This window comes from Ziziphus jujuba, chromosome 10, assembly GCF_031755915.1.
Source record: "Ziziphus jujuba cultivar Dongzao chromosome 10, ASM3175591v1".
Classification (NCBI taxonomy): domain Eukaryota; kingdom Viridiplantae; phylum Streptophyta; class Magnoliopsida; order Rosales; family Rhamnaceae; genus Ziziphus; species Ziziphus jujuba.
In genome coordinates, this window is record NC_083388.1 from 10,813,408 (window position 1) to 10,827,428 (window position 14,021).

Genomic DNA, 14,021 nt, shown 5'->3' on the forward strand with positions numbered 1-14,021 from the left:
AATTTAATGGCTATGATAGTTTATAAATTTTTTTTGTATTTTTGCTAAATATATTGTTATAAAACATAAAGCTCTATATAACAAAGCAGTATATATATAGTTTTTCTAGATATGGTGCATGCAGAATTGTATATATATATATATATATATAAATAATATTGCTACAGACATGATATAGTTTATTAAAATACTTATTAAATATACACGTATTTTTATTTAATTGATTAATATAATAATATAATTTAAAAATAAATAAATAAATATGATTAAATATAAATCACTCAAATAATAATACATAATATACACTTTATATATAATTTGGTAGTCTAAATGATAGAATGACACTTCTAGCGATATTCTATTATTTTATATATCACGGGTTAATATGTTACTAAATTAGGGATCTGTTGAAACAGGACAGGTTAATTAGGACAAACGAGACATTGCAATAGAATTCACACCGACTAAATGGAATATGCACTTGTGTGGTAAGTGATAAAAAGATCCCATTTAAAAATGAAAATTATTTTCAAACTTTAGTTCACCCTGTTCACATCGGTGGAACGACAGCAAGCCATAGTTGTCAGCCTTAGAGATAATGCTGAAGGGTCTTTACTTTATTATCTATATATTTATTTACTTATCTTATTAATAAAATTGACAACCACCATGCAATTATGATTACGTAGCAACTACTTTTCTAAAGCCAAAAAATAACACAAAAAGGTACCAATTCCTTTGATGGAATAAAATAACATGGATAATGCAACATAACTAGGAACTAATTTTTACTATAAAATTTTGATAAATGAATTGATTGAGAACTAACAAATAGCAACATCATGCAAAATGACAAAAATATTTTTTTGGCAGGCAGAAATAGGATAAACAACGGAATAACTATTCAGTAAAATTAAATAAATTTATATTTTAATTAGTATTTATGTCTCTTTATGCAAATATCCACTTCTATCTCATATTTGATTTTATGATTATATGATTCTCATGTTTGAGTAGGTATGGAAATTATTTCCAAAAAATCGAGTTTAGAGTTTTGAGGTCTGGAGTCCATATTTGGTGACCCATAAAATAAAAGCTTTGGAATTGAAAGATATGGCAAGGCCAATCTTAAGCTATGTTTCTTTTGGATTCTACTATTGTTTATATATATATATATATATATATATATATATATATATATATATATATATATATATATATAATTTAAAAAAAAAGATTTTAATTAAGAAAAGAACAAAATTACAATTATCCTCTTGAACAGCCACAAAAAGCCAATAAGGATCCTCTTCTATCCAAGATTCAAAAACTCTAAAAACAAGGCATACCCAGCCAATTTTTGAGCTACCTTATTAGACCTTCTAGAATTATAAAAACAGTGAAAATTATTATGACTAGAAAGCAAAAATTGAACTTCCTCAATCAGAAAACAATTTATCCGCACCATCTCTCAGACCTAAAGAACCACTAGCAATATGACCATAAGAAAAACCAGCTTTTAAACAAAAAAGAATAACATCTCAAATAGCCACAGTTCAGTAGTCAAAGGATTCTAGGAAATAAAGTAGGTTGAGCAAACACAATCATAAGCTCTGGATTAGAATTCCTAATAACACCACCTACACCCACCATACTAGAGGTCTTACATGTTGTGTAACATCCCACATCGGTTGGAAAGGGGCACACCTCTCCCTTCAAGACGCGTTTTGACAAAACCTTGAGGCCAGGGGGGAGAGAGGGAGTGAACCTTGGGCCAAAGAGGACAATATCTTGATACGGGTGGTACTGGGCTGTTACAGTGGTATCAGAGCCGGACCCGGATCGATGTGCCAGCGAGGACGCTGGGCCCCAAAGGGGGAGGATTGTAACATCCCACATTGGTTGGAGAGGGGCACACCTCTCCTTTCAAGACGCGTTTTGACAAAACCTTGAGGTCAGGGGGGAGAGAGGGAGTGAACCTTGGGCCAAAGAGGACAATATCTTGATGCGGGTGGTACTGGGCTGTTACATGTTGTGGCATCAACATTAATTTTTAGATTATCTCCAATCGTTAGTAGCCAAGATAAAATCCTAATACTCGGCTTATCACAATTTTCCTTATGATGAGTCTCCGCAAATTTCATATGTAATCCCACCACCGAATTGAGAATCAATTCATTAGATTTACACACAGAATCATGTATGATAGCATTTCATAGTTGCTAAATACTCTATGCGGTCAAAGCAAAACAAACTTGCCAAAAGGGACTGAGAAGAGGAAAAACCCAGCTACAAATATATGTAAAAGAACCATATTATCTTGATTTAAGAATTGTATAATTTGCTTCCTTACATATCTAGCATTCGAACAATTCCATAAGGCTTGAAAACTAGAGTGCCAATTTAGGTCATGATATGGTAATATGATTCGAGAACGACTTAGTGAGTTTGGATTTATTAGAAATGAGTTTGGATCAAATTCGGATCAACCCATTTAACACAGTTAATAAACCTTTCAGTTTTAAATTATCCGTTTAATCCGAAATTAATCCAAATTTATCCATTTAATTAAATGTATCAATTTTGGATTGATCCATTTAACTAATATTTTTTATTACGAAATATCTAACTTATGTAAGATTGTATTATCAATTTTTTTATTAATTAAAAACAATATTTATTTATTTAAATATAATATGTTTAATACATGTAAGGATTTATGGATATCGAAAAAATAAAAATTAATATCCCAAGAGTATTGGAGATGTAAAAAACATAATTATTAAAAAAAAATTTATATTAGTTTTAAAGAAATAGTAATAGGTTTATTATGTACATATATATATATATATATATATATATATATCTATATTTAACCATTATATGAAATATTATATTATATGTTATATTATTGTAAATTGTAACTATGATTATATGGTTTTATATTTATATTTTAATTTGAGATTAATTAATGACTAAATTATTTTTATTTTGTATAAAATAATTAATTTAAATAAGGTAATTTATTGAATTGGATAAATTTCGTGTAAATGAATAAATTTTGAATAAATTGGTCAATTTTATATAAAATGATCGTATTAATTTAAATTGACTTAGTTAATAAATAAGTTATAAAGATCATGTTAGATTATTTATTTATTAAATGGGTCGTGTATAGATTGAAAATTCCTAATACGATTAATAAATGATTCAAGTTCGGATTAAACAATTTTAAAGCGATTAATAAATAGATTGACACGAATACGACACGTCAACACAAATTGCCACCCTTAATGAAAACCACCCTACTCACCCTTCATACAAATAGAACAAATAATACTATCCAGAACATTTTACAAAACAATCCAGAAGTATACATAAAAGCTTTAACTTTATTCATGATTTCTAATTTACTAATAGTCCTCCACAAATCATTTGATCTTGGATCACTAGTACTTCCCAAAGAACCATCAATACCCAATTTTCTACCAACTCAGTAACCAAATTTAACAGTATAACTCCCTGAATGCGAAAAATGATATGCAAATCTATCATCTTTATCAAAACCACCAATTGGAAGATTTAAATGATATCAGCTTCATCTGTGAGAGAGAAGCAGAAACCAAATTAGAATTCCATCTATCCGAATCTGTAATCAAACGGGCAACAATAGCCTCCTCCCCCTACATATATATAACATCACATTCGTGACCTTTTTCTTTTTTATATTTTGCTTTAGTTAATTTTCTGTGTAATTTTATTTGGTAAAATGATACACTCATCGTTGATGAGGAAACACCAACAATATCCATATCCATTTTGACAATTTTATTAGCTGTTTAAAAAAATATTCAATTTTTCATATTAAATTTTTATTATAAAAGATCAATATAAAATTAAATATATTCAATTAATATTTGTTAGGATAACAAATATTTTATTAATGCTGATTACCAAAAAACAACAAACAGCATAAACTTTTTTATTTGGAGATTTTTTTTTTATTAACTATAAACTTTTATCAACTTATCCTAGTCAAAGGGTATGTTTTCCAACTAAAATCTTAATACTTGTTATGTACTTTTGTCTTATTAATGTAATTACTTCATTACATAAAAAATGTAAGATAATATTTTCGATCTTGAGTGGAAATCTCCACTTACAGATAAAAGCATGCATATTTGTAATTATTTATATAAATAAACGAATATACATTTGCTTTATTTAAACTTTAAATAATTTAATTGTTTTCAAAGTAAAAACATTAAATTTCGAGGTCACTTTATGTGCAAAGACGTGGCTGTGAGGAGAGCTAACAGCTAAGTCGTGAAAATTACTTCTTTCACAACCCAAAAAAAAAAAAAAAAAAAAATTGGTTCTTTAGCTTCATCTTTAAACTACTGAAACGACAAAAATTCTCCATGTCTTGACATGCTAATCGTCCTCAATCCAGGGCTTTTCTGCTTCTCTGTTATGGACCCAAATCCATAAAAACCCCTCACAACCAAATATTATTTTCTTAAAAAAAGCAATCTGTAAATGCAATGAAAAGCTTTTACTTTCTTCCCCTTCATAGGACAAAAAAGGCACTAAACCCAACTTGCAACGAGCAAAGGTGAGTAAATATCTGAACTGTTACTTGGTCTGTCTTCTCCACCGCCATTAAAACAAAAATAAACGATCTTCATAAATTTTTTCTATTGCTTCAACTTTTCTTTTTTTTATTTAGTTTCTTTTTTTATTTTTTTAATTATTTTTCTATATCAACTTTCCCACAAAATAAAGTGGGTTGGATCAAGTTTTGGATTTTTTTTTTTTTTTTTTTGGTGGGAGCTTGGCTGGTTTCCCTCATTTTGTAATCTGGGTTTTTTTTTTTTTTTAACTAATTTTTTTCCTTCAATTATTCAATTACTTTAAAAAAATCTAAGACCTGTCAATATCTGTCCAAGGTTGTCATCGAGTTGATAGCTTCTTGTGATGTGCTCGATTTGTGAATATTAGTTGTTTTTTTCCTTCTCATTCATAATATGAGTCTTCCTCAACTCGGTATACCAGATTTCTTTGCCGTTCTGCTGGGGATTAGACATCCGGGGTCTTTCTCTATTGGAGCTCACATGATCTTAACAGGTAAATTTTTCTCTGCGTTGTTCGGTTATCGTCATCGGTTATTGATTTTAATTATGCTTTTTGATTGATAAGTAGGGGTTTTTGTATTGCTTTTGCTGTATAGGAATCTAAAATTTCAGTTCCAGCTAAGTTCAAAGAAATCATTTCTCTTTGTTCCACAATAAGTTTCCAGAGTTTGTGATGATGGGTTATGGAAAGTTTGAAGTCTGGGCTTTATCAGTCTTGTGTTTGGCGCTCTTTTCCAGTGGGTTTGATCCAATAGACAATTACCTTATAGACTGTGGATCAACCCGCAATACTTCTGTGGGTGACCGTGTTTTTGTTTCTGATAACTCGGCTTCCAAGTTTCTTTCAACCCCAAAAGAAGTCCTAGCAAATACCCCCTTGAAGTCAATTACTTCTTCTGATGACTCGCCGCTCTATCAAACCGCGAGAATCTTTACTGAATCCTCAAAATACACTTTTCCAATCAGCCAAAGGGGTAGACACTGGATCCGCCTTTATTTCTTTCCATTTGTTTATGCTAGCTACGATATGAGCACTGCGAAGTTTGGTGTTTCCACCCAAAATCATGTTCTCCTTAGTGATTTCGGTGTTGATAAGGCTTCTCTTAAAGAATTTTCTGTAAATGTAACCTCAGATAGCCTTGTTATTACCTTCACCCCATCCTCATCTTCATTTGCTTTCTTAAATGCCATAGAAGTTGTATCAGTCCCTGATAAGCTCATTACAGATGATGCCGACAGTGTAAACCCATCAGAAAATTTCCAAGGACTACTTACTCAGGCATTGGAGACTGTGGCGAGAGTGAACATGGGGGGGCCAACGGTGTCCTTTGAGAATGATACCCTCTGGCGAACTTGGGTTCCAGACCAAAGTTTTTTGGTAAACAAGAATGGTGCCAAAAATTTCTCAAACATTGGAGCTGTTAAGTATTCCAGTGGTGGAGCGACCCCTGATATTGCTCCAAAGACAGTCTATGGTACTGCCACCGAGATGGACTCAGGAGATGATCCCAACAGCAATTTCAATGTGACCTGGGAGTTCCAAGTGGATCTTGGGTTTCGTTACCTTGTTCGGTTTCACTTTTGTGATATAGTAAGTAAAGGTCTTAACATGCTCTACTTCAATGTGTATATTGACTCCTGGAGTGTTGCTCATGATCTTGATCTGAGTACTTTGTCAGTTAATGTGTTGGCTGTACCACATTATATGGACCGAGTTACACTGCCAACTGTTAGTGATAAGCTTCGCGTAAGTATTGGACCTTCCAATGATGTTGATGGTATTTACCCAAATGCTATTCTGAATGGGCTAGAGATAATGAAAATGAACAATTCTATTGGTAGCCTTAGTGGTTCTATGGTAATTTCTTCAAGTTCAAAGAAGAATGTTGGAGTAATAGTTGGTGTGACCATTGGGGTGTTTGTAGCAGTGGTCTTAGCTGTGATCTTCTTTCTTATGTGCAGAAAAAGGAGAAGAATGGCACTTCAGGGCCATTCTAAGACATGGATTCCTTTGTCCATCAATGGAGGCAATTCTCACACCGTGGGAAGTAAGTACTCTAATGGAACAAATGCTAGCATTGCTTCTAACTACGGGTATCGCTTTCCATTTGTGGCAGTTCAAGAGGCTACAAACAATTTTGATGAAAATTGGGTTATTGGCATTGGTGGTTTTGGGAAAGTATACAAAGGAGCTCTAAATGATGGCACCAAAGTAGCTGTTAAGAGAGGAAATCCGCGATCCCAACAAGGACTTGCAGAGTTCCAGACTGAGATTGAGTTGCTGTCTCAATTCCGCCATCGCCATCTTGTTTCACTAATTGGCTATTGTGATGAAAAGAATGAGATGATCTTAATATATGAATATATGGAGAACGGGACCCTTAAAAGTCATCTTTATGGCTCAGGTCTTCCGAGCTTGGGTTGGAAGGAAAGGCTTGAAATATGCATTGGTGCCGCTAGAGGTCTTCATTACCTTCACACTGGCTATGCAAAAGCAGTTATTCATCGCGATGTAAAGTCTGCTAACATTTTGCTTGATGAGAACCTCATGGCAAAAGTTGCTGATTTTGGGCTTTCCAAAACAGGGCCTGAAATTGATCAGACTCATGTGAGCACAGCAGTGAAAGGGAGTTTTGGGTACCTTGACCCTGAATATTTCAGGAGGCAACAACTAACAGAGAAGTCAGATGTCTACTCCTTTGGGGTGGTTTTGTTTGAAGTTCTCTGTGCAAGACCAGTCATAGATCCAACCCTCCCAAGGGAAATGGTGAACTTAGCTGAGTGGGCAATGAAGTGGCAGAAGAAGGGGCAATTGGAACAAATCATAGATTCTACTCTTGTAGGAAAAATTAGACCAGATTCTCTTAGGAAGTTTGGAGAAACTGCTGAGAAATGCTTGGCAGACTTGGGGGTCGATAGGCCTTCAGTGGGAGATGTCCTGTGGAATCTGGAATATGCCCTTCAGCTTCAAGATGCAGTTATCCAAGGTGAGCCTGAAGAAAACAGTACTAATATGATAGGCGAACTATCTCCACAAATCAACAATGTCAACAATGTTGATACAGCTGTTTCTGGATTTGAAATGTCAAGTGTAGATGATCTTTCAGGTGTTTCCATGAGTAGGGTGTTCTCACAGCTGGTGAAGTCTGAGGGTAGGTGACAGATTTCAGATAGTAAAGAATATTTTATGGGTTCAGCTGCTCTTTTGGGACTCATTGGAGATTTATTCAGTGTATGACACCAAGATCTACTCAATACACTCCCCTCTTGGTAAAATGGCAAAAGATTATTTCCTGCGGCTGTATGTGGCTTGTTTGGTCAACAGACAATTCCTCAGAGGATGCCCTTATTTTTCTCGCCTGCTCATCCTTTTCTGCTAGTGTCTAAATATCAATCTCCCTTTTTTTTTTTTCTTTTTGTTTTTCTTTTTTTTTTTTGTGCTTTTTTTTTGGGGGTGTAAATTCACAATCAAAAAGCCTAAAGCATCTTGACTTCTCTTTTGTACAGAAAGGGTGGTGGCTGAAGTGAGTTTTGGCTTATCGATATAATGTTTGTGTCTTATAGTTTTTTATTTGAATATGAAGTAAGTTGGTGAAAGCTACATTTACCTTTCTTATGCCTGTTGTTGCGTGTCATTGGCTCTTGATAGATTTGCCATTTTTCCTTACATAATATTATATGACAGTTGTTCTTTTCATGACTTGAACATATGCCCCAAATCCTGAATGCCCTCATTTTGTTTCTGGTTGCTGAGAAATGCCACTCTATTATTCTCTCTGTTCTTATATTTCATGCAAACCATCCACTTCTATAGCTAACTGATAATGCCTTTCCCCTTTTAGTATGCAACCCCCTTATTAATATCGTACTAATGATCTATTTGATCAACTCTTTAGATTTGATTTTTAGAAATGCATCTTAGTCAATTTCATAAACCCAAGAAAATCCTATAGTTGTGATAAAGATCTATAGGATCTATCTTGGTATAATATTATCTGGTCAATAGGTGTATATTGAAATTCTCAAATAAGAACTCCTATGGCTACCTCACTAGTTTCTTTGGGTCCTAATGGAGTTCATTTTGCCTTCTAACCATTTTATATGGACTGTCTTTACTTTAAATTAGCCTAATTCAAAAGGACATGATTTCAAATGCTGCAGTCTAATCCAGCCCAATCTTGTATTCCAAAGGGCGATAATGTTTTTATATTTTACTATATTTATTTAGTTTATCCATATATTTTTAAATTTCAACCCTTCTGAAAACATCTTAATAGGAGGAGAAAAACTTAAGCACCTAACCTATTGGTTTTTTTTTGTCCTTTTTGGGTAATGGCCAATCCTATTAGGTTGAATCATAGCTATAAGTTGAGAAATCATCTAAAGTAGGGAAGAAACTATTGCAGGAAGAATGGACAGGCGTGAGTGTCATTGGACAAATCAGCGAATACATTTGGTGCCTAACAATCAGCCGAAGGTGGGTTTTGCTCATTGGATCATGTACTTGTCTAGCATAAATCTTCCTAAGAACTAGTTCAGCTACGTCTCAAAACGCCCAAATATCACAAAATGTATTTGCTCATTTCATTTGATTTTCAATTTTGTCCTTTTACTGTATTTAACTTTTTCTAATCTGTACTTCCTAGACAATCCCAACTTTTCACTTTTATAATTTTTATATCAAGTATTATTAATCTTTCCTTTCAAACCTTTATTAGTTAAACTAAATATTTTTAAAGAACACTTTATTTTACAAAAATAACAACAACAATAAAAGTATATAAATAAATAAACAAGAGAATAACAAGCAATATAATATTATACTAGCTTATTAATAGTTTATAAATCATTTTTTTTTTTACTTTTTAATTTCTTAGTTAATGTTTTTGTAAATTATGAAAAAAAATAATAATTACTTACAAGAAATTTTAACCAACTACATAAAATGTATATGCATTCCATTTTTGTCTTGAACCTATGCATAAAAATATACCTAATAAAAAAATTTAATTAATTTTTTTGATAAGAAAAATTGGTTACCTTTTTATTTATATATAAATTTAGGATATAGTGCTCTTGAATATAATATTGTAGCATTGATATGGTGTATGACATGACATATTTTTCTATTTTCTATTAAAGATGATTATGATAAATAATTAAAAAAATGTAATTAATTGTTATATACGTTGTTGGTAATATTGTAATGAGAAACAATAAATAAATAAATAAATAAAATTCATTATATTATATTATCTTATCAATCATTTAATATAATCTTATCGATCGTTTATTGTAGATTGTTAGACAGTATGATTTTCAATTTCTGACTTGTTGTAATGTTCTTTTAAAAAAATAAATAATAATTTCACATATTTTTGCATTTATTTTTACTTGTTTGTTTTATGGAACAATTGCTCATCACATGTATTTGGTTTAAAACAAGGTTTAAAAAATTGAAAAAATTGTGAAAATTTTATTTTTTAAAACAGGTGGAAAAAAATTTAAGTTTCAAATAGAAATAGATAAAAATTTTATAATATTCACGAAATTTTTTTATATTTCTTTATAATTTTCATAAAAATTTTCGTTAAAATATCTATTTTAATTTTTTTACAATTTAATTAAAAAAAATCTATAATTTATGTAAAAATTTCAAAAATTTTCATGAAATTTCTGCGTTGAAAATATCTACTAATTTTATTGTTTAGTTTTTATTGAAAAATTCATAAATATTATTAATATCTTGTAAATGTTTTTGCTCAACTAACTTTATTGATAGTTTACTTTTTTCTTAACTTTTAATTGCCTTAAAAATTAAGTAAATAAAAATACAAAATTACATTTAACAAACAATGTTTAAAAATTAATCAGATAAGTCATCTAGCCTATTTTTAGGGAAAAATTAGTGTTATAAGTCATAAATCTTAGTACATATTATTATATATATTTTTTTGCAATAATAAATTTAATATTTATATAAATATTATAAAATAGATACAAATTAAAACATAAACAAAAACTTAAATATATAGAGGAATATATTTTGTGTAAACTAAACCATCAAAGAATAATAGTTGTATATATAATTAACCGATATCTAGTATTAGGACAATTATATTTAATACAAGATTTATATAATCAACATATTAATAATTGAATGCGATATTATTAAAGAGATAATCTTTTAATAATTAGTTTACATATTTCATATTTCAAAATAAAAATGAGAAAGAGATTAATAAATTTTCAACCATTAAGAGTTCAACATGATATTGAGGTGGAACTTATGAAATATAATATAATTGTAATAATTATTATATATATATATATATATATCTTAATTAATAAATAATTTTATCAAATATATATTTTTTGTATTTTTTTATTAACAGTTATATATTTATGATCATTAATATTCAATATAAATTTGATTTTTAAAAAATATAATATTTATTTAATATGTTTATAATTTTTATAGTTAATTTGATAATTAATTGATTGAATAGACTAATTCTAAAGTTTCAATAAAAAAATTTATTTTTAAATAAAAATTCCATCAATTTTGATGACTATTTATTAATATTCGATAATTTTCGATATTTCTATATTTTGAACCTTTAATATTTTCATCAATGTCAATTTTTTAAACCTTAATTTAAAAAATATATATATATATATATATATTTTATAAAAAATAAAAAGTTAGTATTTAAAAATTCAAAAATAGAAATCCTATTAAGGAGGAAGGATAAACATGATAGAGGAAAAGACAAAAAAAAAAAATTTCATTAATTTTACCTTTCATCCTTAAGGATAAAACTGGAATTGTGAAAAAGTAGGCATTAAAAGCCAGTGGCAACAACCTTTTGGTGAGTGGTAATAAGTAGTAACGCCACTCGTGTTAACAATCGTTTAGCGCTTTCTAATTGGAGTATGGATTGCTATTTATAAAAATTTAAAGGGTTTGTTGATTGTATAGCATGGATGTTTGCACAGTACAAACTTTACTCCAAAATGGACTTCCAATGGCTATCTTTAATTCTAAATTAATAAATAATTTACTTACCTTTTTATTTAAAAGAAATTTTTTTTTTCTTAATACGTGCTGAGCACCAATACTTAACATGACAAAGTCCCTAAAAGTCCCATTTGAGTATTTTAAATGGTTATTTGTAATTATGGTGTGGCAAAAGAATTTATTACTTCATAAAAGCCATTGGAGGTCACTTTTACCTTTTGGAGACAGTTTAAAGATAAATCTTTCTATCCTTTTGGCTTCTGCTTGTGGTTTCACATCACAAGTCTGTTTCTTTGTTTTTGTTTTTGTTTTCTTGTTTTTTGTTTTTTTTTTTTTTTTTTACATTAAAAATGAAAAGATTTGAATTTGGATAATTATTGAGAGGGAAAAATACATTTTACTGTTATGAACTTTTATATGTTTGATACTTTACCATTTAAACTTAAAAATTATCACATTGTCATCTGATGTATTATTTTTGTGTCACTTTGGTATGATTCGTAATAAAGCTATGTAATAAGTGTATGATCTGTAATAAAAAGTCTACCAAAAATTTGCAAGTGCAGCTCACATGATGTTTTTAAGAGCATTTGATGAAATTGGAAAAAAAGAAAATTGATAAATACAACCACACCATTCAGACGTGTACAAAGAGAAAACCCAATATGCCAAACCTTCCACTAGAGTATCTTACCCTATTCTTATTGTCTACAACAGAAGACATGAATTTTAATTAAAAATTCTTCCTCAAAATTATAAAATATAACTTTTCTGATTCAATTAAGGTAAAAAAAAAAAAAAAAAAATCTAAACACTAATCATTTATTCATAAGTCTATCAAATGGAGGTATATTTATTCCCTATTATCAAATTATAAAACTTATCAAACATAAAAAAAAAACACAAAATCTATAAAATAGAAATTCTATCCCAACATTTATTCCATAAATAATACATGCATGTAGGTTATGTACAAATCCTCTAATTGTTAATTGTATTTATTAATATGTGGAAGCAAAAATAAATATATTTATTTAATATGGGTGTCAATACGCTATGGATAGGACCGTTCTGACTATTTTGTATTCGGATAAAAAAACATATCCATATTGTTGGTCACTCATTGGTCACTCAATTAAAATGATGGTCCAGATTTCACTTTTATTCCCTTTCTTTCCCATCCATCTCCCACCAATCTAACCAGAAAGCCATGACTGTTCGACAAGCAAAGCCACCGCCGTTCAACCTGACCATTTGACAACCAGAGCCACCACCGTTGAGCCCATTTAAGGGGTAGAGAAAGTACTGAGCCAAATCTGATTCCTCTTCCAAGGCTCACAGGTTTCGGATACCCATTTGCGGATTTCGGCTTTCTCTTTCTTTTCCCCTTTCCGTCAAAACCAGTCTCTCATCTGTACAAAATCAAGAACCAGATGTCCTTTGCTTCTTTTTCTTCTTCCTATATCCTTAAAAACTAAAAAATTAAAAAAAATAATTAAAAAAAGAAAACCTTCTTCTAGATTTCAACAAATGGCAAAATGGAATCATATGGAAGGTTTTTATGATGCATGCTCAAAATTTAAAAACTATCTGCTACCAATTCTAGAAAAATTTGAAATAGAGATCATCCACATCAAATAGATTCTAAAGAATTTGAAAGATATTACATCTTCTGCTTTATTAGGTATTTCTCCAAATTAAAGGCAAAATAGAACCACATGTCCAAGTCATTCGTTCTTAATCAGATGAAACCCAAAATGAAAAGGGAAAAAAAAAAAAGATTTGAAGTTGAAGTTGAATCGTCCCTTGGTTTAAGTGATTATGAAATTTAAGTATGTTTTTTCTATAAAACTTACTGACAATCAATCTAGCAAGGAGAAATTAATTGTAAAAGTGTAGAAAAATATGACAAATCTGGCTGATGAGTGATAAGTCAAGTTTCCATATTTTGAGCAAGCTGAAGAAAGAGCCTTGTTTGTAATTTTTGTTGACGAAGGGAGTTAGGTGCTCCAAATTTCTGGTTGTGGTGTAAAAGAGAAAAAAATAGTTGAAAAAGTTTGTTCGATACTGAAAGAGAAGAGATTTGCAGACCCATCCATTTGTGAGAGAAAAGAAAAGTTGTGAGAAAGGAAAAGAGAATGAGAGAGAGGAGAAGGCCAGTTGTGAGAGAAGAGAAAGTGTTAGATATATTATTTGAAAGTCTGACAACGTGGGCAACTAGGCAAGACAGAGAGAAAGAGAAAAAAAAAAAAAGAAAAAAGAAGAAGAGGACATTTGGTCCGGATAGAAACAATCAGGACGGTCTTGACTCTTGACCATAACCTTTCTCTATATGTACATATGGCCATGAGAAATAGGACCAGGGCCCA

The 14,021-nt window shown here is 30.3% G+C and overlaps 1 protein-coding gene and 1 long non-coding RNA gene across 2 annotated transcripts; one reads left to right on the forward strand and one right to left on the reverse strand.

The window, feature by feature from the left end:
- Positions 1–4,308: 4,308 nt before the first annotated feature.
- On the forward strand, positions 4,309–8,333 carry LOC107434808 (receptor-like protein kinase HERK 1). The gene is made up of 3 exons (XM_016046290.4): positions 4,309–4,612; positions 5,053–5,124; positions 5,228–8,333. The coding sequence occupies exon 3, from the start codon at positions 5,305–5,307 to the stop codon at positions 7,789–7,791; it is 2,487 nt and encodes an 828-aa protein (XP_015901776.1). The 5' UTR covers positions 4,309–4,612; positions 5,053–5,124; positions 5,228–5,304; the 3' UTR covers positions 7,792–8,333.
- A 4,229-nt stretch (positions 8,334–12,562) lies between these two features.
- LOC132799657 (uncharacterized) lies at positions 12,563–13,941 on the reverse strand. The gene is made up of 2 exons (XR_009634495.1): positions 13,509–13,941; positions 12,563–13,126 (listed from the first exon to the last, which is right to left on the reverse strand). It is a non-coding gene; the product is annotated as an uncharacterized LOC132799657 (long non-coding RNA).
- Positions 13,942–14,021: the final 80 nt, after the last annotated feature.

What these genes read in the sequence shown, in the direction of transcription:
- LOC107434808 (XM_016046290.4), top strand. Translation starts at nt 5,305, where the DNA reads ATGATGGGTTATGGAAAGTTTGAAGTCTGGGCTTTATCAGTCTTGTGT.